Here is a 23,674-nt window from a genome sequence, read left to right as displayed (position 1 = left end):
AGGTGTTTCCCAGGACTATCGGGAAGTCCCAAGAAAACTGCTGGCAGGGGGAGGTGTGGTGGTGGTGGGGGGAGAACGGGGGAGGGGAAAGGTACAAAAGTGGATCAACAGGAAGCCTAAGGGAGCTTGAGCTCGAGGCCCGATTGTGGGCCCCTTACATGGTACCCGAGGCCATGATCAGAAGTTTTTGTCAATTATAAAAACAAATAACTGACTATAACCAGTTAAGATGACCACATCACTTTTAACTCCAACTTCTCCTTCACATTTCCCTCTGTGTCAGGTGGCCTTTTTTTAATCCAACTGAGAAGTTGGGGTGGAAATACAGGTTTGGCTTGAGTGGGGAGGGACCCTGCTATGTGCTCTGCAGTCACATCATTCATACTTAGGGTTGGCTCACCTGCCCAGGCATGGCTTTCACAGGCACTGTTGGCATCCACTGTGTAGACTCACTTGGGGGTGACATGAAGGTGGGCCATGAGCTTCCCTGAAGCACTGACATCAGTAGTAAAGAAGAAACATGCTAGAGGAAATCCTCAATTATCCTTCTCTTCTCTCTGTGGAAAGTCACCTTACAACACCTTTGTCACATGCAGAAGTAAACAGTAAGTATGCAGCCAAGAAGTGTGGGGAAAATGGATTTCACAGGTGTGTTGGAAGATTATTAAAAAATATTATATCAGTTTTCTGTATTTTGTGATGTTTACGGTAGCTTTCAGCTTGTTTTTTTTCCTAAGTAAATAGCAATTTTATGCTTAATTTTGTATTCATAATTTTGTATTTTTTCCTAAGGAGGCCTCTCCAAAATTGTGTACATTTCAGCCCCCATAAAACTTGGATTCACCCTGGTGGCTCTAGGAAAAAACTACAACTGAAGTACTGGCTATGTGACCAGTTTGCACGTGCAGAAAATTATGTTGTCAGCCTTTTTACAGTTAAGGAAGACTTTGCAATTGTTTCAAAGAATATGAAGCAAATTTTTCAACTATTAACTTCAGAAGAAACAAAAGTTGTGCAAGAAAGGAAATGTAATCAGATTATACTACTTGGTTCAGCAGTTAACAATATTGACACAGCCATAACTGACACAGATTCTGAATTAGGATTTAAGCAAAGATTGCTATAGGCTAAATTGGAAAATTGTGCCCACCTACGTGATGAAAAGTGACTAAATAATGTCTACAACTGATAAATAAAGAGATACCAGTTTGTGTATATTATTTAGAAGTACAAATGTCAACACTAAGGGAAACAGCTAAAACACTAAAAGTGGTTTCTCTAAGCAGCAGGAGTGGCTGAAGGAAACAGTTCCTGTAACTGCTTCCAGCCCTACAAGACTTTAAATTGTATGTATTATTTCTGTCATAATTTTTAAATTTAATGCCAATTACATACATTTTGAAAGGAAAAGTCCTAGAAAAATTTGCAGCTGAAAATTGGGAACTTGTACCCACACAAGCTTAGAAACAAAAATTGCTTGAAACATTATATGTGAAAACAAACAAAAATAGCAACTACTCACCCACCACAGAGAATGATTAAATAATATATGGCACATCCATACTTTGGAATTCTCTACCCCTGCTAAATTCAGTGAAGTAAAACCTCTCAGGAAATAGCATAGATTGGATCAATGAGACACTGGAGAGTGAAAAAACAAGCTACTAATGACATGTAGTATCACATATACGCACATACACAGGAAACATCCTGACAGGAACCCTGTAATGGTTCATTTTTATGTGTCAACTTGACTGGGGCGCAGGGTGCCCAATATTTAGTCCAACATTATTCTGAGTGTGTCTGTGAGAGTGTTTTGGATGAGATGAACATTTGAATTGGGAAAGCAGATTGCCCTCCCTAATGCAGGTGGGCCTCACCCAATCAGTTGAAGCCAAGAAGAGAACAAGAAGGCTGGCCCTCTCATGAGTAAGGGAAAGGTCTTCCTGCCTGACCCTCTCCAAACTGGCACATGGAAACACTGGCTTTTCCTGGGTGTTGAGGCTTCAGACTCAGATGGGAACCTTGTGGCTCTTCAGCTCACCTGCAGAACTCAGGAGCTGTCAGCCTCCATAATCACATGAGCCAATATATCTCCTATTGGTACATATACATCCTATTGGTTCTGTTTCTTTGGAGACCCTTGACTAATACAATATCCATGAAAATTGTTAACTCTGCGGAGAAGTGGGAAGGGTGAGAGGAGGAGACTCCCAGTGTGCATGTGTGTGTGTGTTTGAAACATTTTTAACTACTAGTATATATTACTTTTGTAATAAAAATAAAACCAAAAAATCTAATTGATTACAGACTCTTTTTTAAGGTCAGTTTCAGAATGATCTTGGAAGATGCAGTTTACCCACTGTGGAGACTGCTGGAGACACCATGTGCTGGAGACACGTCTAGGTCTATCTGGGGTCATACCAATCTTCCTTCTCTTAGCACACCTTTGTCACTGACCTTTGCCAGCCCAGTTCACAGTTCCCAGGCTGACAGTGGAGCAGGGGTGTTCCCTGGAACCTCTTCTGGAGGGGATCCCAACTGCAGGGAACCCCTCAGGGTGTGGGCAGACCCTCAGCCCCAGCCCAGCCAGCTCCCTGCCCCCACCAGTGCCTTCCACGGGGCCTTCCTCTGTTTCAATCCTCTTCCCTCCCCTCCCTGACCCATGTCTTCAAGATTAGGTGTCAAGGACAGCCGTCTAGCACTTAAGCTTTCTCTCTTCCAGAACCTCTCCCTCCGCTCCCTGACCCATGTCTTCAAGATTAGGTGTCAAGGACAGCCATCTAGCACTTAAGCTTTCTCTCTTCCAGACCCTCTCCCTCCCTCTTCTTTGTACCCTACAGTTCCCAGTTCCAAATAACAAATCCACGCAGAGTTTCAAGTATCTGTCCTTTTCCTAATCCATTGAGGAGGCCAAAAATTATAATAGTAATTACAGTGACTTTCAGAAGGAGGCGGGATCTCAGTCTCCCCAAGGTCTGAGCTTCTTCAACCACCCCCTTCTATCTCTCCTCAACCCCTCCCCATGCCTCTGAGGACTCTCTTCTTCCTTTCTTCAAAATGCCCAGTGGAGGACTTGGAGGCAGGCAGGGTGCAGGTCAGAGGTCTGCTGGAGGTCAGAGGTCTGCTGGAGGTCAGAGGTCTGCTGGAGGTCAGGACACCTAGATGGTGATGTTCCGCTTTATCTCACACACCCAGCGTTTCACTTGCTGGCAGAAATCGTCGTTCCAGCGGCCATCCCCCTGGATCTCAGCACAGTCCTCGCTGCCCCCCAGCTCGTGCCCCTGCCAGTCATCTGGCTGAGTGGCAGCCCAGTTCCTAGGAAAGCGGGACAGAGCTCAGCTCTGGATGCCCCCTCATCCCAGTAACCCTCATCCCCACCTCAGAAACGCATGGCCTTGGGCGGTTGAGGGAGCAGCAGCTGTAGCCTTGAAGTCTGGGAGTCTGGGGGGAAGATGGCTGGAGAATTTGGTCCCTGAGGGACGAGTGGGAGTGTACTGGGGGAAGAGACCAGATGGCCATCCCCAGGCCAAACTAACAGGGAGAGAGGAGGAGAAGCCACTTACTTATAGTTGTGCCTATAGTCTGTACCATCCACCCATCTCCAGGAGCCATCACTGTCAGTGAGGCCTATCCAGGTTTGAAAGGGGTTCGTGTGTTGTGCAATGAATTTCTGGAAAACAGGCAGGAGGGAAGTTTCTAGTCCCTTGTACTTCCATGCAGGCATCAGTTATGGTTCCCACAGCCCTCCCCAGCCTGATCTGCTGCCACCTTGAAGCAGCAGCTCCCAACACTAGTTCCTTGCTTTTTCTTCTGCAACCATAGCTAGCATTTAGTGAATATTTACTGGGCTAAACCTTGCACTAAGTGCTTTACAAGGATTATTTTATTTAAATCTCATAAAGCCCTCTAAACTGGGCGCCCTAATGATTCACACTTTACATGTGAGGTCAAGGAACTCACGGTAATCGTGGAACCCAGAGCATCAATCCAGTGCCTGAGTTCATGACCGCTGCCCCCTGACCTGGCCTCCCGTTTTATTCCTAACGCACGGCTGCTAGACTCAGATTCTAGGCTTCTCCTTGTGTTCTGCTCACAGCCTCAAACTCTTGGATCCTGACCCCAGCCCCTGCCGCCCCCATGGGCCCCAGTTACCCATTAAGGATCTCAGTTTCACTCGCCTCTCACGTACACTTATCTGCTCCTGCTTCTGTGTATAGCTGTCATTTCTGTTGTTTTCCAGGCCCCAGAGCTTCCAAGCTTGGACCCACTGCCCAGAGCCCTGTTATGACTTGGCTACATGGAGTCTGGCAGTCTGGATGAAAATAGGAAGATGCCCTATGTGCGAGGGGCAGCCCAGCCATCCAGCTGGCAACGGCTGGGACACAAGTTGTCTTTGAGATAGCTTGCCAGGGTTCATGCACACCTCCTAGGACAACAGACATCCGAGCAGCTTTCTCTTATAGATATGGCCCTTTCTGGGAAGTTAAGTCCCCTGGTTTGGGAGGGCAGCAGAGGGAGGGTGTGATCACCTTGTTTTATGAAGAAAACAGGAGGATGGGTGACCAACATGCACGTGTAGCAGTTCTCTTTGACAGCATATGAAAGGTCTCCAACTGCATTTGGAGGAAAATTTCCTAATTCCACTCTCATGTCCTAGAGACCCAACTAAGATTGCAGTTAGTCACCTCATCTAAAGGCAGATACAGTAGCACCTTTCAATTCTAGAATCCTGCAAATAGGTCAACATCCTGCGCATGAAGGGACAGCCCTCAGAGGCTGGTAGGGGTGCTCCCCAAAATCAAGGGAGTCAACTGAGCTGGAGGGAAAGTGACTGGAGACAAGATATTCTATTCGCTGCTGCCACCTGCCCCAGTGCCCTCTTCCCACCATCACAAGAAGCTGAATAACTGAACAAAGAATACAAATCATCAGTATCCAGCCCTCTGTGTTGAAGACTGAGGGGAAGAATGAAATACTGCCAAATGATTGAAGAAGATAGTCCAGAAGAATGCATCTGCCCTGTTCACAAGTAAATAACAGGCAAGAAAGAATTCAGCCCATTCAAAAAAGTAGCACAGGGGAGTATTATCATGGAACTTGTGCAAAAATAAAGAGGATGGAAAGGAAGAGGAGGAAAAAAAGCACTGTGATATCAAAAGAGAGGTGAAAAATATACTTTGTAAAGAAGGCATGTTTCAAAACATAAGAGGATACTGGAGAACAACTTACATCCTCAAAAAACACTGAAGAGGAGATGAACGACATAAAAATATGAGACAATATATCAAAGAAGAAAGATAACAATGAAAAGTAAAGGGAAGAAATTGAAGAGAAAATTTTGAAGTACATTAAAAACAAAAAACCCCAGCAATTCAGCAAAAAAAAACAAGCCTGAAATACAAAAGATAGGCTTGAGAAAAGAACCCAGAATACAGAGGAAAAGAGAGAAAGATGGAAGTAAATAGCAGTAAGATGATGGCTATGGGGGCAGACAATGGAGATCATTTTGGAAGATGTGCTCCAGAGGAAAAGTGAACAAATGGTCAAGAAAAAATTTTCAAACACAGGGCTTAAGAAAATCTTCCAAAATGTTAGAAAACCTAACTTTATGTGTTAAAAGGACTCTCCTGGCCTCAGAGTAAAAATACAGAGAGAATGAGCAACACTGAGATATATCTGGACGAGGTTAATGAAATTCAAAGACAGAAAAGACTCCAACTATTCGTGCAAACATTTAAGGAATGTGGGAGAGAAACGAACAAGGCATTATAAGCCTCAAAGTTGCTAAGAGACTAGTTCTTGATTGTTCTCAACAAAAAAAGAAATGATAATTATGTGACATGATAAAGGTGAGAGCTAACACTACTGTATTAATCATATTGCAGTATGTAAATGTATCAAACCAGCATGCTGTACACCTCAAGCTTACACAGTGTTAAATGTCAATGATATCTCAATTTTAAAAAAGAGAAAAGAGTGAGGCATGTGAAGGTGTGCTGGTTTCCTCATCTTTCATATGGAAAGTTATATAACCTCTTTTATTTTTTGAAGCCAATAAGTTTCAGCCCATCATTTAAAGTTATGACAGTAGGGCTTCCCTGGTGGCGCAGTGGTTGAGAGTCCGCCTGCCGATGCAGGGGACACGGGTTCGTGCCCCGGTCCAGGAAGATCCCGCGTGCTGCAGAGCAGCTGGGCCCATGGGCCATGGCCACTGGGCCTGCGCGTCCGGAGCCTGTGCTCCACAATGGGAGAGGCAGCGGCAGTGAGAGGCCCGCGTACCACAAAAATAAATAAATAAATAAAATAAAATAAATAAAGTTATGACAGTAATTACTAGTATAATGAAATACAGGCTACATCTAGTCCAAAATAACACAGAGGAGAAAACAAAAATAATAAATCTCTGATAGCAAATGGCAGAAAACAAAAGCAGCATACAAAACAGAAAAAAAAAAGACTGGATTAAAGATATGTATTTTAAAATAAATGTAAGTGAGACAGCCCAGAGGTAAACCCACACACCTACGGCCAATTAATCTACAACAAAGGAGGCAAGAATATACAATGCAGAAAAGAGTCACTTCAACAATTGGTGCTGGGAAAACTGGACAGCTACATGTAAATCAATGAAATTAGAACACTCCCCCACCACACCATATACAAAAATAAACTCAAAATGGTTTAAAAACCTATATATATTGGGACTTCCCTGGTGGTACAGTGGTTAAGAATCCTCCTGCCAATGCAGGGGACATGGGTTTGAGCCCTGGTCTGGGAAGACCCCACATGCCTCAGAGCAACTAAGCCCGTGCGCCACATCTACTGAGCCTGTGCTCTGGAGCCCGTGAGCCACAACTACTGAAGCCGGAGTGCCTAGAGCCCATGCTCTGCAACAAGAGAAGCCACTGCAATGAGAAGCCCACGCACCGCAACGAAGAGTAGCCCCCGCTTGCGGCAGCTAGAGAAAGCCCGTGCACGGCAACAGAGACCCAACGCAGTCAAAAATAAATAAATAAACTTATTAAAAAAAAAAACCTATATATGACATGTCACCATAAAACTCCTAGAAGAGAACATAGACAAAATATTCTTGGACATAAATTATAGCAATATTTTCTTAGATCAGTCTCTCAAGGCAAAAGAAATAAAAGCAAAAATAAATGGGATCTAATCAAACAAAAGCTTTTGCACAGCAAAAGAAACCCTTAACAAAAGACAGTCTATGGAAAGGGAGAAAATATTAGCAAATGATGCAGCTGACAAGGGGTTAATGTCCCCAATATAAAAACAGCTCATACAGCTCAATATCGAAAAAGCAAACAACTCAATAAAAAAAAATGGGCAGAAGACCTAAATAGACATTTCTCCAAAGAAGACATACAGATGGCCAACAGGCACATGAAAAGATGCTCAGTATGGCTAATTATTAGAGGAATGCAAAACAAAACCGCAATGTGGTATTACTTCACACTGGTCAGAATGGCCATCATCAAAAAGTCTACAAACAGTAAGTGCTGGAGAAGGTGTGGAAAAAAGGGAACCCTCGTACCGTTGGTGGGAATGTAAGTTGGTGCAGCCACTATGGAAAACACTATGGAGGTTCCTTAAGAAACTAAAAATAGAGCTACCATACGATCAAGCAATCCCACCCGTGGGTATATCCCGTGGGTATATATCTGGAAAAGACAAAAGTTCTAATTCGAAAAGATACCTGCACCCCAATGTTCATAGCAGCACTATTTACAATAGCCAAGACATGGAAGCAACCTAAGTGTCCACTGACAAATGACTGGCTTAAGAAGATGTGGTGTATGTATGTATGTATGTATGTATATATATATATATATATATATATTACTCAGCCATAAAAAAAATTAAATATGCCATTTGCAGCAACATGGATGGACCTAGAGATTATCATACTAAGTCAGACAAAGACAAATATTATATATCACTTATGTGTGAATATAAAAAATAATACAAAGGAATCTATATACAAAACAGAAATAGACTCACAAACAGAAGACATAGAAAACAAACCTATAGTTACCAAAGGGGAAAGGGAGGCAGAGAGGGATAAATTAGGAGTATGGGGTTAACAGATACACACTACTATCCATAAAATAGATAAGCAATAAGGATTTACTGTATAGCACAGGGAACTATATTCAATATCTTATAATAACCTAAAATGGAAAATAATCTGAAAAAAATATATAACTGAATCACTTTGCTATACACCTCAAACTAACCCAATATTGTGCATCATACTTCAGTTAAAAAAAGAAAAGAGGGGCTTCCCTGGTGGCGCAGTGGTTAAGAATCCGCCTGCCAATGCAGGGGACATGGGTTCGAGCCCTGGTCCAGGAAGATCCCACACGCCGCAGAGCAACTAAGCCCGTGCACCACAAGTATTGAGCCTGAGCTCAGAGCCCACGAGCCACAACTACTGAGCCCGCATGCCACAACTACTGAAGCCCACACACCTAGAGCCCGTGCTCCACAGCAAGAGAAGCCACTGCAATGTGAAGCCTGCTCACCGCAACGAAGAGTAGCCGTCGCTCACCACAACTAAAGAAAGCCTGCACGCAGCAACGAAGACCCAACACAGCTAAAAATAAATAAATAAAATAAATTTTTTAAAAAAAGAAAAATAGGGCTTCCCTGGTGGTGCAGTGGTTGGGAGTCCGCCTGCCGATGCAGGGGACACGGGTTCGTGCCCCAGTCCGGGAAGATCCCACATGCGGAGCGGCTAGGCCTGTGAGCCACGGCCATTGAGCCTGCGCGTCCGGAGCCTGTGCTCTGCAACGGGAGAGGCCACAACAGTGAGAGGCCCACTTACCGCAAAAAGAAAAAAGAAAAAGAAAAAGAAATGTAAATGAGATAACACTCACCTCTTAAAGGCAAAAAGTCTCTAACATACTCAGTTTTTAAAAACCAAAAACAACTATACACAACCTGTAGGAGAAATACCTTAAGCTTAGCTGAACAGTAGAGTAGCATCACACGGGTGGGGTCGGGGGGAGACCTTAAAAAATCTCAGTGCCCAGGATGAATCCAAAATTAACTAAATCAGAATCTTTGAGTGTAAGACCAGGTGTCAATATGTTTTAAATTCCTCAAGAGATTACAATATACTGCGAAGGCTGAGAATGACTCATCTGTGAGACTCAGAAAGGTTGGAAATAAAAGGATGCGCAAAGATACATGAAGCAAATGCAAGCGAAATCAAGGACCAGTCTACTCATATCACATGAAGACAAATTCAAGGCAAAAAGCATTCAACAGGACACTGACATTCACTTCAAAATGATGAAGGTGGGGACTTCCTTGGTGGCACAGTGGATAGGACTCTGCGCTCCCAATGCCGGGAGCCCGGGTTTGATCCCTGGTCAGGGATCCCACATGCATGCCACAACTAGGAGCCCGCCTGCTGCAACTAAGGAGCCCGAGAGCCACAACTAAGACCTGGTGCAACCAACCAAATAAATAATTTTTTTTTTTTAAATGATGAAGGTACAAACCCATCCACCATGAAGTTGTAGCCGGCATGAAATTTTGTGGACCAAATCACAGACTGCTGAAATCTTAGGTTGACCCACATGAAATTGATATTTTATAGGCCAATACTGATAGAATGTTGGCAATTTCAACCTGATTGGTAAAGCAAGATATGTTTGGAATCATTCTACCATGCAGAACGTGTGGCAAGTTACTTAACCTCTCTGCTCTTTAGTTCCCTCATCTCTATGCCCCTCAAAGTGGGGATAACAAGAATGCCTACCCCATAGGGTTGTGAGGATTAAAGTAGATATATAAAAGTGCCTGGCCCATAGTAAGGACTCAGTAAATATTACCATTTACTTTTCCCAAAAATGCCCCACCCGTTCTAATGGGTTGGTTCTTCCCTGTGAACTTGCCATTTGGGGTTGTGGTCTGGTGACAGCATCAGGAAGGGAGACCTGGGGTGCTTTGGAGGAACCCAGTAACCCACAGCGGTGAGTCTCTGGGAATCCCGCCCACTCTGTTCCGTTCACCCAAGGGACCATCACATGCCAAGGCCAGCACACAGCAAGCAGGGACTCTCACTGGCTCCACTGTGTTCTCCACCCAAGTCCCGGCCCTTTAGTTCATCCTGCCACATATTCTGTCTCCTGACGTGCTCCTCATCACCTGGTCACCTGGCTCCTGTCCTTTGCCCCAGCTCCGGGCTGTAATCTCCCACCTCTTAGAATCAATGGCTTAGATTCCATCATGGATCTCCCAGATCCGGGCCAGACTTCTGCTTCTGGATTCTTCCTCAGGTTAGAAAAAATAACAAAACAAGCCTGACCCAGCCTCCCAGAGTTTGCATTCCCAAGGTTTCCTCCTGCCTTTGGGAAAGGTACGGTTTCACCTGTTCCTCTCTGGAGTTGATGACCACCAGGTGGGCGTCCTCCAGCTGGCAGTACTTCTCAGCCTCAGGCCAGGGCTTCCCCGAGCGAGAGAACCAGTAGCAGCTGCCTTCATAGTCCACCCAGTTCACGGGGCAGCACTCTGTGCCTGAAGGCATTGGGGAGCAGAGGGAGATGAGATTCAGCTGGACGGGACAGGCAAGAAGGACTGGAGACACCCCCACACCCCGCCCCGTCCCTACCGTTGCTCTGGAGGAACGCCAGCTGACAAGCCAGCGTGCGCATATCCACCGGGAAGTGCTTCAGATGAAGCAGCAAAGTGGCATGATCTAGGGGCCAAAGTGATGACAATGGTGTGGGCAGTATGTGTGCCCACCTACCAGGACTCCAGCATTTGGCTGGGGAAACACCACACACACACACACACACACACACACACACACACACACACACACACACACACACACACACACACACACACTCTCTCTCTCTCTCTCTCTCTCTCTCTCTCTCTCTCTCTCTCTCTCTCTCTCTCAAGGGAGAGTCTGACCTGCTTTCAGGTCTTGCTGCTGTTTTTCCAGCTTGGCTTCCAGAGATGTCACCTTGTCACCGGCGCTGCCTCCTGAAAAAGAGGAAAGCTAAACTGTTTTCCCTCCGTTCCGCATCCCCAACATCCCTCTATCCTCACACCACTGGGCCACCTTTACCTTGACGTGGGACGTTGCGTGCCCCGCCCACTGGTCTCCCCGACTCCGCCCACTCTTCCCTATGCTGCGCAGTGATTTTCTGAAGCGTAAACTGCGCAGGCCTGTCCACTGCTAAATCCTTCCGATGGATTCCCACTTTCTCAAAATAAAGTCTCACGAGTTAGCATGGCTTGCCTGCATGGCCCGGCCCCTACCCACCTCTCTGGCCCACACCTCCTGCCACACTGGACGCGTTTAGAGTCCCAGAATGTGCAGTGGTCTTCCTCATGCCCCGGTCATCACAGACTCTGCTCTCCACCTGGCTCTAACCTCCATCCTCCACTCTAACACCTATTCATCCTTCAGGGACCCTCGGCTCAGGAATCAGCATCCTTAGAAGCCTTGCCCAGCTTCTCCGGTTGGGTTATCTGCCCGCATCTGTGCACACCCTGCCCCCAGCACCCCGCAAACACTCCCCTATTGCAGATCCAGCACTGGGCACCCAGTACGGAGTCCAGCAAACCCATGCTGAAAAACCAGCTCCTTGACCATCCAGCCCATCCCAGTCCCTCCCCTAGGGGCACTCTCACTCACCATGGGAGCTTAGAGCCAGGATCTCCATCAAGGTGCTCGAGGAGAAGTTGCTGAAAGTTTCCTTTAGAGTCTGCAGCTCCACTTGCAGCTGTGCTCCTTGTCAGAACAGGATGAAGTGGGCTGCGCTGTGTTCCATATCACTATCCATCTGACTGTCCCCTTCCCCACCCCAGCACTGCCCCCATATTTGCCCCAGCACTGCCCCCATCTCTTCCCCTATCGTGGCTCTCATTGCCCCCAGCACTGCCTGTATCGCCTCCCCCACTGCTGCCCCACCCCTGTGACCCTTACTTTGGGACCCCATCACACAGACGGCCACCAGCAGCAGGATGTTGAAGCCCAGGACAAGCAGACTGAGGCGGAGCTGGGAACAGAGACGCTGCAGGACAAAGGGCTGGGGAGGAGGCATCCCTGCAAGAGAAGGGGTGTCAGGACGAGGGGCATCGGAGGCAGGGGAGCTGGAAAGCCAGTGTCATTGAGCATCAGGGGAACAGAGCCTGAGGACGTACAGCCTTGGGGTGGGAGGGGGCAAGAGGAAGGTAGATGGGGGTGCTATTGGGGGAGTCAATGGGCTTTACCCCAGCGTTCATGCAGCGTGCACACACACACACATTTGTACACTCACACCCACAGGAACTCATGCAAACATGCACACACACAGAGGTGCATATGGTGCACACGCACGTGATATTCACATCATCTGTGTGCACAGCCTTGATCTTGGACCTGGGGGTCCTAGAGGCTAGACCCTGTCTTAAAATTTGTCTGGGCCCCTCAGACAAATCCAAAACTGGGACAACTGCCCCCAATTCCACTGGGATCCTTAAGTCAGGGTCATTCCACCATGGACCACTCCCCAGGGGCCGCCCCCCAAGCCCATCCTCCCATCTCCCACCACTCAGGGCCTCCTTGCCCTCTTCCCTCCACCCTTGCCCCCCAGAAACCTCTGTTCCACCATAAACCTTCTCCCCTTAGCGCTCAATCATCTCACAGAAACCTCTCCGTCCCCCCTGACCAAGCTGAGCCCTGACCCCCCCCCCACACACACAATCACACACGCATTTTTCATTTCACTCATGCGAGCACACACTCTCCTTAGCACATTCTCACACACGCACTAAGATGCCCGTCCTCTCACACACTCTCGCACATACTGCAGCACACGTAACACACACACATTCTCATACACTCACACGCTCTCACACTCGTGCACCCACATCTTCACACACGCAGAGCTGGCCTCTCCCCTCCTGCCAACTCTGCAGGCTTGGCAGTGGCTGTCCTCCCAGCCGTGGGCTCCTGCTTTTGTGTCTTCCTCCTGCAAACAGAACACTTCCTCTTCCCTGCCTTGGACCCTGAGCCCCCTCTCTCCACAACCAGGCACCCCCTCATCCACCCAGAACTCTTGACCCCTCACACCAAGGACTGTCACCTTCCTCCACGTCAGCCACACCCAGCCTTCCTCTTGACCCAGACAGGCATGTCTCTGACACCCCACTGCCCACTCCCCCCTCTCAGCATATCCTCCCCTTTTCCTCTCACCCCCAACAAGTCTTCCTCAATCCCCTGGGAGAGAAGCTCTCCCAGACCACAGTCTTCCCCACCCAGAGGGGACCCCATGGCTGAGCCCTGACTGCTCTCTCCAGCACCATCCACTCAGCGGGCCCCTGTCCTGCTTCCCAACCTGACCTATGACCTATAAACCCCTGACTCTGGGTCAGCTCAGCATTTATCTCTGCACCTCTACCATGAAACCAGACCCTCCACAGCTGATCAGCTGTGCCACCAACTGGCTCTGAGGTCACAGACAAGTCATTGAACCTCTGGGAGCCTCCGTTTTCTCATGTCCACTTAAATGAGGAATCCAAAAGAGTCAAACTCAGGAATTGAGGGTACAATGGTGGTTGCCAGGGGCTGGGGAAATGAGGAATTGCTGTTCAAGGGGTATAAAATTTGTCATGCAAGTTGAATAAGTTCCAGAGATCTGCCGTACAACGTGGTGCCCAAGCTCACAATGGGCTGCTGGGCACTTAAAAATGTGTCAAGTGGGTACATCTCATATTAGGTGTTCTTACTGCGATTTTTAAAAATTGGGGTAAGAACAGTAGCTACCTGAATGGATTATTCTGAGAATGAAATTAAACATAGAAAGTGCTGCACAGGCAAGTTTGAAAGTAAAAAAAAAACGGGTCTAAACATGGACCCAGAGGGGGGGCTCGATTTACCCTCCTCCCAGAAACAACCACAACAAAAGACAGATAGCTGTAAGACACAATATTTTTCGAGACACTGGGATTCAGGAAACAAAGGGCAATGATCCCTGTGGAGACAGAAAACAAACAAGGTGAGCCGTCTGATTGCCCCAGCCTCCTGCTGGGAGAAAGTTTTCAGGCCACAGGGCTGGGAGGGGAAATCCAATCAGAGCCCAGATGGAGCTGGAAGTCTGTGGAGACCAAAGGGGTCAGAATTCACAGGACAGAGGATCAGAGAAGAGAGCTGCAGAGAGAATCCCAGAGATCTGGGGAAGGTTTCCCTCAAGCAAGCAGCTGAGTACTGATCAACACATGCGTGTAAGGAAAACTACCCAAGGCCAGGAGAAAAACAATCCAAAAGCTTTAGGGAACAGTGCCTGGCAGGAACAGGGCCAAGAATAGTGCCTATTCCCACAAGCCAGACTGGAAATCTCATAACCCACAGGGCACTGGGTAGAGTACCCAAGAAGTTCCCAACCCACCTAACAAATTATAAAAGCAAACCCAAAAGGATCAAATTGACTCCAAGTTACTTAACCACATCCCAGAACAAAGCTCATGAATATTTAGAGGAATACAAATATATCCAGCACACAACGAGGTAAAATTCACAATGTCTGGCATCCAATCAAAGATTACCAGGCATACAAAGAAGCCAGAAAACACAACTCATAATGAGGAGGTTAATAAATCTACCAAAACCGATCCAGAACTGACACAGATGTTAGAATTAACAGACAACGACATTAAAAGTTATTGTAAAGTATTCAAAAATTAAGTTGGCTATCAAAGAAGATATTTAAAAGTCCCAAGTTGAACTTCTAGACATGAAAACTACAATGTCTGGAATGAAAAATACACTGGAGAGAATTAGTGGAAGATTAGACATGCATAAGGAAAGATCAGTGAACTTAGAGACATAGCAATAATAACTATATAAAGAGAAACACCAAGGGAAAAAAGATTCCCACCCCTCCTTCCAAACTAGAAAGACCACCAGTGAGCTGTGGGATCACTGATATATGTGTAATTGGAGTCTTGATGGAAAGGGGAGATGGGGATGCAGAAAAATTTTTGGAGGAAATAATGGCCAATATATTTCTAAATCTTCTGAAAACTATAGGCATATAAAAGGCTGGGGAAGAATGGAATGTGGTCCCTGGTAAGCAGGCGGCAGATGTCAGCTGTTGACTTAAAAAAAATGTTCGAGTTCAGTTTTATTTGGGGCAAAATGAGGACTGCAGCCCGGGAGACAGATAACTCTGAGAAACTGCCCCGAGGAGGTGAGGGGAGGAGCCAGGATATATAGAGGTTTTGCAACAAAGGGCTGGTAGTTGGGAACATCAAAAGATTATTGTTAATTAAAGAAAACCAGATATCTCAAGTTAAGAGCTTTTCTATGTATGGGAAGATGCAAGGGTCTGGGCTCACTGAAATCATTCCTTTGATATGCACCTCAGCCATCTGGGGCCAGTATCATGTATTTTCACATCCTGAGTTTCCTCAGGGCTCACCGCAGGGAGTGGCTGCAGTCTGATGGCTGCTAGATGGCAGGTATTCTTTTCAGCCCCGAGTTCCCTCAGGGATGAGTTCCCTCAGGGATCACCGGCTCCCATTGGAGGGTTGCAATGTTGATGACTGTGACATCCTTTGTTTATTGATATGGCAGGAAATATTCCATTTATAAATATTCCATTTATCACAGCCCACATGAAGGCAGCAGAGGCTGCTGGAGAGAAGAGTACCGATGGTTGCACCCGCTCGGTCTCACCCTGCAATGCTGTCCACCAGGTCTTTTTTGGGTGAGCCCCCTCTCCCACGAAATCCAAAACCTCTAGACTCTCTCCAAGCCTCCTGTTTAAACACTGAATCCTCTTGTCTTCAGAAGATTCAACAATATCCAAAATCATTTTTGAGTGTTCACTACATACCAGGCAGCACGTGGGCCCCGGGGGTGCAGAGAGGAGTAGACAGATATGGCTCTCCCCATGCAGCCTACTGCCTGGTGGAAAGGTCTGCCAGCCCGCTACCCCAGGAAAGGAGAAGTGTGGTGGGAATACCCGTCCTTCCTGCTGTTCCTGCCCTGCCCAGCTCCCACCCTCACCTGCAAGAGCACCTGCCCTCCCTTGGTCTGCCAGCCTCAGGACTGAGAGGTCCCTCCTCCCAGCCCAGGCTAACCAATCCTCCTCCCTGAGCTTCGAGTCCCAACCCCTCCTGGTCTCCACAGAGCTTCACTCCATCACCAGCATGAACACCTGACACCCCTCCCCCACCCCAGCTCCAGCCCTTCAGCCTAGAATTGCTCAGATCCTTCTCACCTGAAAACCTTCTCTCAGACACTTGGAGCATTCGGTCAAGATTTGCTAGAGAAGGATCCAGGCAGGGGGCTTGGGGTAAGTGGGAATCTTCCAGAATCTCTGTGCTCTTTCCCTCCAACACACACCTACCCACCCCCCCCACACACACACACGGCACACGCTACCTAGGTTGGAAGGAAGAGGGGGTCCTTTCTTGGGGTCCTGGGGGTGTGGAAGGAGGTGAGGTCAGGGGACAGTCCCTGGTCACAGAGTGAATGTGACAGAGACCTCAGAGGGACAGAGGGCGACCAGGAGCTAGACCAAGGTGGAGCGAAGCCCCAGACACCAGACACTTGCCTTTCCAGAATGGATCTTCTCTCCTGGGACTGCGCCCGCGAGTGCCTGGGCCCTCACCTCTGCAAAACTGGTGGTCGTTCTCCTCAGAGCCCAGATGCTGGATGTCCTGAAAGTCCCTCGCCATGCTGGGTCCTGGGCTGGGGCTGGGGCTGAGCTCGGGCTTGCTGCTGTGCTAAGATGCTAATTCAGGCAGAGGCTGATAGTAGGTCGAGGCAACTGTTTGGGTTGGATCTGAGGTTGGCGGGAAGTGTGGGGCTGAAATACAGCTGGGTCCCATCCTTCCTCAGGAGATGCCTGGGCCTTGACATGGCCGGGAGCCTCCCCTCCATACGTTCCAAATCACCCCACATCTTCCCATCAGCCCCCCACTCTCTCTGAACCAGGGTCTCTTTAATCCCAGACACCCCAGTCCCACCTGCCTCCCGACCTCGGTTACCTGCTACAGGTTTGGAGGGCTGACTCTCCAGTCTCCCAGGCAGCCCAGGCCCCAGGGTGAAGGAGGGGCTTGAGCCAGAAGTGGAGCAGGTGGTGCTCACAGAGGAAAGGAGGGAAGGGGAGGGGGCCTGTCCAGGCGAGGGCCCTGAACCCGTGTGTCCGAGTGTCCAAGTGCTTCTAACCTGGCATCTCCTGCCCCTGGGACTTTGGACGGTAAACAGAAGTGGTTGGAACTCAGGCAAAGCGTGATGGGGGCGGGGGGCAGGACTGTCTCTGTCCCTCACAGAGAAGGGGTCTCTTTGGTCCGCTTTCCCCCCACAAGCAAGTCACCTCACTCCTCATGGCACATTTGGGAGGGGGCCAGGCCAGGAGGGGCCGGGGTGCAGTTGGCTCTTCCCCCCCTGCCCCTCCCCCCTTTCACTTCCCGCCTCTGAATTTCCCAGAATTGTTGGGCAGATATCCCTGACCAGGATCAGAGGGGTCGCTTCTGTGCTCTTGCCCAATCCGGCATCTGAGCCTAGGCGCACCCCGCCGCGTCCTGCTGCATCAGCCACCAGGCTCCCCGGCTCTGGGCCAGATGGCCTCACTCTCCAGGAGGGGAGTAAAGCCCCTCAGGGACCCAAAGTTCGAGGGAAGGAGGGAAGAGCATCCCTTCAGAAGGCAGTGGGCAGGAGGGGTTCAACCTCATAAAATAAGCCCCTTCTGTGGCCCTGGCAACACAAACCTCGGTCCTCACACCCAGCCATGGGGCTGAATAATCCACAGACCTTTTCTCAGGTAACTCTCACTCCAGAAGGTGGGTCTTCTGCTGTTCCCACTTCACGGAGGAGGAAATAAAGCCTTGGGGAGATTAAGTGACTTGACCCGGGTGGAGGTGGGTAGGGAAATTGGGAGGCAAAACCGGATAAAGAAGAAAAAAGGCATACCATCCGAGGGGGTCTTCACAGTCCTCTGAAGAAGACGTGCCTCCATGAACTGAAAAGCGTGATTAACTCGCCGTCTACTCTCGCGCAAACTTGCCGTCTACTCTCGCGCGAACTTGCCGTCTACTCTCGCGCGACCTCGCCGTCTACGCTCGCGCGAACAATAGCTTGGGAAAGAAAACCCGGTTTTCGTCCCTGATTTTCTGACCCTGACCAAACTTAGCTGCAGGCTACGGGCAGAGTTCCTTTTATAAAGCTGCCTGTGTTTCCCCTTGTGCTGAAAAGGGTTTGGGACAGAGGCCTGTGCTTTTCTTGGGGTAACTTTCTGACACACAGGAAGTAGCCACACACTCCAATAGCCTGGCATTCCTGCGAAGCCACAGAAGCAGTGGTGGCTGCTTTGCTTTTTGACTGTAACTCGCAGTAAGAGATACGTTTTACAGTGTGATCCAGAGCACACACGCGGGCACCCACACACACGCATATTTGTATGTTTTACTTTCTCCTGAATCCCCAGTGCCTGGCACATAGTAGGTTCTCAATGAGTATTTACTGAATGAATGAATGAATTTGTAGATAGATTATTAAGATGAACGTTTCATAAAACAATGCTTACCTTACTACTTGCATTCAAATTCATGACCAACTAAATTGAGTTTCCCAAGTTGGGGTCACAACTCAAAGTTTGAAAAACACGACCATGAAGTCCCAGTCTTGGCAGGGATGTGGTTTTAGTTCCAAGATGCAGGCACAAGCTTAACAAATGGCTTATTCTACTGAGTATCAAGGTTTACCAACGGCCATCCAGGGATGGGGGCATTCTCACCGGCCACATACGTTTACTGAACTGATTCCAAGTTTCAGGGTACAACCCCCCACCCCGGCACTGGCGAGAGAGAACAGAGAAGACGTTTCTCTGCATCCTTCTCTTTCTCCCTATTTGAAAGTCAGCATTTCAATCTACCAAAAATTGACATATGCTTGGGCTGTTTCTGAGGTTTCCATATTGTCTCATTACTTTTTGTTGGTTTTCTGATTTTGGTTATGGAATCCTGTTTTATTTGGTTGATTTAGATTTTTTGTTTGTTTGTTTCGTTTCTGTACCTCAGGTGCAGGAAGTTAGGTTAGTGGTATTCCTGAATTCATGACACCCAGTCCTCCTCGGAAGTCTGAGCAAGACCTTTCTCTTATTTTATTGCTTTTCCTCCTGCATCCTGTTTCCCCACACCAATTCCTCGACTCTTCAGAGGCAGCCAAAATCATGCGTTTGCAACTTGTTACAGTCTCCAAAGATGGTGGCCGTCAAGTTCTCCCCTCACTGTCCATCACCCATCCAGAGGTCGAGTCCATTTCCCCTCCCCTTGAATCTGGGCTGCCCGTGTGACTTGCCTCAACCAATAGAAAGTGCTCGAATTGATAATCTGTCAGTTCTGGACCCAGCCTTCAAGAGACCTGGAAGCTTCATTTTTCACTCTTGGAAGCCGGCCACCAGGCTGTAAGGAAGTCCAGCTATCCTGCTGGAGAGAGAGACCTAGTGGAGAGACCCGGGGGGTAAGACACAATATGGAGAGAGAGAGAACATGAAGGCGCACCAAGGCCCTCCACATGTGAACAAAGCCTTCTGGGAGCTTCCAGCCCAGCCCAGCCAACAGCTGAATGCATCCAAGTGTGTAACCCTAGCCAATGCCACATGGTCCATGTGGCCTAGGCCTGCTCAGATTTCTGACCCAGAGAATCCTGAGAAACAATAAATATACAATTGACCCTTGAATGATGCAGGGGTTAGGGGCACCGACCCTCCCCTGCAGTTGAAAATTCAAGTATAACTTCACCCCCTGTATCCCCGGTTCAGTATCTGCAGATGGTGTAACACATTTTTAGTGAAAAAAATCTGCATATACGTGGAACCACGCAGTCCAAACCCGTCTTGTTCAAGGGTCCACTGTAGTTGTTTGTTTTAAGCCACTGAAGCTTTGGGTTGGTCTGTTATGTATCAATAGATAACTGAAATAATATATATTCTTAAATATGTATCCTTATCAAATATGTGGTATAGTTTGTGTGCCTATCTGTTTTTTAAAGTAGATAAATGGAACTTTTATACATCTCATTTGTTCCTGATCTTTTTCACCCAAGAATAAATGTTTAAGATCTAACCATGTTGCTATTTGTACATCTGGTTTGTTGCTATGAACCGCTGCACAATATTCAATGGAGTGTATCCATCATAGTATATTTACCCAATCCCCTAATGATGAACCCTAGATTGTCACCAACACCCAACTACCACAATGAACACATCATGTCCCCACGTGGACCTAGGTGAGACTGTCTCTAGGGACTATAACCAAGAATGAAATTGCCAGGTCACAGAATATTCTCACACTTAATTTCATGCACACACGCACACATTATTTTTTTTTTTTGCATCAATGAGATCCTAACCGCAATACCCTTTTTCAGTACAGTTTTTCTTCCTTTTCTTTCCTCGATTGCCTTATGCTTCTCTACTCAGTCCCCTCACTGCATCCTCCATCCTTGCCTCTCCTGTGATAATATTAATCACCTAGAAATGGTCTTACTGTTTTATCTCTGCTATTAATGCTTCGTCAAGTTCCCATGTGGACCTAGGTGAGAATTTCCCTGTGAAATATACCCAGGAGTGAAAGTGGGAGGTCACAAAGGATTCTCTTGCTTAATTTCACTGAGTCCTGGCAGGCTCTACATTTTCCAGAATTGTTGTGCCCATTGACACTCCCACCACCAGGACATGAGGACTCCCTTTTTTGACTCATCCTTCTCAACACTTGATATTATCCAGCTTCTCAGTAGCTGCCAGCCTGATGCCATCTCACTGTTCTGGGTTGCATTTAGGGTTAATAGTGGGTCTGAACATTTCTTCATCCATTTTCTAGTCTTTCGGATTTCCCCTTGCACAGACTGCTTTTTTACATCCTTTATCCATTTTTCTATTGGGTTTCCTGAATTCACTTTGCTGATTTGCAGAATTTCTTGTATAGTCTTGATACTCTTTCGGAAAACAAGAAAGGTCTTTTGAAAATAAAAAATATTATTGTTAAAGCCAAAAATGTTAACAGAAGTTTTGGAAGATAAAAATTAGGAAATCTTTCAAAAAAAAAAGAACAGAAGGACAAAGTTTATTTTAATTTTTAATGAGAAAACAGCTAAGTTGGGGTATTTTTTTCCCCTGGCATCATGTTTCCATGTACATTTCCCAGTAGGGAAACTCTCTGGGCCTCCCTCCACAGGTCCCTGCCCTCACTCACTCTCCCCAGGGGAGGAAGCCTGACGTACTGAGAACGCCTGGCTCAGCCCCATGGGGCTCTCTTTGGTATCTCCCTGCTCAGTTTGTGATCTACTTTGTGCCAGGACACTTGAGCCTGCCCCTGCAGAGAAAGCCTGCTTTGCCCAGCTCTGCCTGTGACTAGGTAAATATGTCTGCCTAATTCCTGGATGAAATATTAACAAGTCCTTTTTTTTTTTTTTGGCGGTACGCAGGCCTCTCACTGTTGTGGCCTCTCCCGTTGCGGAGCACAGGCTCTGGATGCGCAGGCTCGGCGGCCATGACTCACGGGCCCAGCCGCTCCACGGCATGTGGGATCTTCCCAGACCGGGGCACGAACCCGTGTCCCCGGCATCGGCAGGCGGGCTCGCAACCGCTGCGCCACCAGGGAAGCCCAACAAGTCCTTTTGATTTAAGGTTCTGAGCCAAATCCACCTTCACTGCTTATCAACAATAAAGCTATTATTGTATATTTATTATATAACAATAATAATAAAGAATTAGAATGGATTCCGCCTTTCAGCTGTTACATTCAACATTGGGAGACAGGATGATGCCTTCAGACTTCCAAGGGAAATTTTTTTCAACCTGGAATTGTAGGTGCAAATGATCATTGGCATGAGAAAGTAGAATAAAGAGCTTTCAGATGTGCCATGGCTCAGAATATTTATTTCCTATTTCTACTATGTTTGGAAGTACCATAGAAAGTGAGGAAATAATCCAAAAACAAGACACGTAAAAGAATATCTCAATATGGGACTTTTTGTTATTATTAAATAAAATCTTATTCAACTCTTTCTGTATTTCTGCCTACAGGTTGGCTTTTTTTCGTATAATGCTAACTAATGAAATTCGAGAGGCTGGCCTTAAAAATGCAAGTCATTTTATAATAAACTTAAGAGATACAAGGAAGAGATGGAGACTCACTTTTCTTTCTTTTCTTTTTTTTTTTTTTTGAATGCATTGAGTCTTCGTTGCTGCCCGCCAGCTTTCTCTAGTTGTGGCGAGCCAGAGCTACTCTTCGTTGTGGTGCACGGGCTTCTCATTGCAGTGGCTTCTCTTGTTGCGGAGCACAGTCTCTAGGCGCACAGGCTTCAGTAGTTGCAGCATGCGGGCTCAGTTGTTGTGGCTCACCGGCTCTAGAGTGCAGGCTCAGTAGTTGTGGCGCGGGCTTAGTTGCTCCGCGGCATATGGGATCTTCCCAGACCAGGGCTCCAAACCCATGTCCCCTGCATTGGCAGGCGGATTCTTAACCACTGCACCACCAGGGAAGTCCTCTCATTTGATAGGCTGTACAGTGAGAATGATCACAAGCCTACCCATCTTGTTATCCTGTGAACTATGGAGACCAAGGTGGACTTTCATAATTCTTGTGGATGTATTCTATTCTCTGCAACATTAACTCTCTCTTTGGAAGGCTTAGGATTCCCAAAACTTTCAAAGAAATTGTTGCCATCACTGGTAAAAATAATTTCCCCCAAATGCCTGTGGTTCTGACTGGTTGTCTTTCTTGGTCACTTGTTGTACTGGGAATTTCTAAGCAAGGATATAATTCTTATTTCAAATCAGAAATAGTGGCTCAGTGGCCCTTTCCTCTTTTCTCATGGGCATGATGGAAAAACTAAGAGCTAGGACTCTGCTAGACTGATACTTAGCAAATAATTTGAATTAACACTCAAGACAGTGGCTAAGAAGACTATAAAGAAGTCCTCCTGAGAAAAGTGAATTCGATTTTATGGAGTTTTAATTTTAAGAAATAGAAAATTATTATAAGGAAAACATTGCAAGATGAATAATTATTATATCTCCAGTAAAAGCAAAAGAAACTGTACAAGAAAGAAAATGTTATAATAGTAGAGTAATAGGTCCTAGAGGACATAATATTTACATAGACATATAATGTGAGTGCTTTCTTTTTATTTTTTTGAACACTTTATTTTTAAACTAAAGATGCCACTATTACTATATTTGGAAGATAGCAGTGGCATAAGAGAGCTAATTCTCATCTTTCATAGAAAATAAATGGTCTAACATTTATAAATCCCCTCCTCTACTTTGTCCAGTGGGCACATTGCAGGGGTGGGGGAGGGTGCAATAGAATGAGTTGGAGGAAACCTGACAAGTAATTGTCCTTTTGCTTTATGAAAAGGTTGGCCCTGGGCCTTGACATGACTTGTGCCCTGGTAGGAAACCATTTGGAGAACACAGTATCTTAATACATTGTGGACCCAGGCCTCTACTTCCTGTATCTTAAAGGATGTTAGCTAGAATTCTAGGAATCACCTAGAATTTTAACCAGTGGACGTGGGGAGCACATGAGAGCCAGGCTTCTGGCTGAGACAAGCATGTGACTAGTGGTGCCACTCATCAGTCGAGGAGCACATGGGGAGATCTGGTATGGCAGCAGGGGCAAGGAGGCTGAGTTTCAC

The 23,674-nt window shown here is 47.0% G+C and overlaps 1 protein-coding gene across 1 annotated transcript; it reads right to left on the bottom strand.

Annotated features, from left to right (window-relative positions):
* Nucleotides 1-2,895: 2,895 nt before the first annotated feature.
* LOC111185777 (asialoglycoprotein receptor 2-like) lies at nt 2,896-19,291 on the bottom strand. Its single transcript, XM_089899940.1, has 8 exons — nt 16,584-19,291; nt 11,969-12,088; nt 11,678-11,773; nt 10,948-11,019; nt 10,640-10,726; nt 10,337-10,545; nt 3,567-3,673; nt 2,896-3,318 (listed from the first exon to the last, which is right to left on the bottom strand). Exons 1-8 carry the CDS (start codon nt 16,705-16,707, stop codon nt 3,162-3,164), a joined length of 972 nt encoding a protein of 323 aa, XP_089756066.1. The 5' UTR covers nt 16,708-19,291; the 3' UTR covers nt 2,896-3,161.
* Between the last annotated feature and the right edge of the window lie 4,383 nt (nt 19,292-23,674).

This window comes from Delphinapterus leucas, chromosome 19 (assembly GCF_059928025.1).
Source record: "Delphinapterus leucas isolate spDelLeu-1000000601 "Yukka" chromosome 19, BTC_Dleu_Yukka2, whole genome shotgun sequence".
Classification (NCBI taxonomy): Eukaryota; Metazoa; Chordata; class Mammalia; order Artiodactyla; family Monodontidae; genus Delphinapterus; species Delphinapterus leucas.
This window is presented reverse-complemented; position numbering and strand designations above follow the sequence as displayed.

What these genes read in the sequence shown, in the direction of transcription:
- LOC111185777 (XM_089899940.1), bottom strand. Translation starts at nt 16,707, where the DNA reads ATGGCGAGGGACTTTCAGGACATCCAGCATCTGGGCTCTGAGGAGAAC. An exon ending in CCTGGCTCTAAGCTCCCATG is followed by an intron (nt 11,020 to 11,677) that starts GTGAGTGAGAGT and finishes CCTCTTTTTCAG; the next exon opens with GAGGCAGCGCCGGTGACAAG. An exon ending in GCAGCAAGACCTGAAAGCAG is followed by an intron (nt 10,727 to 10,947) that starts GTCAGACTCTCC and finishes TTTGGCCCCTAG; the next exon opens with ATCATGCCACTTTGCTGCTT.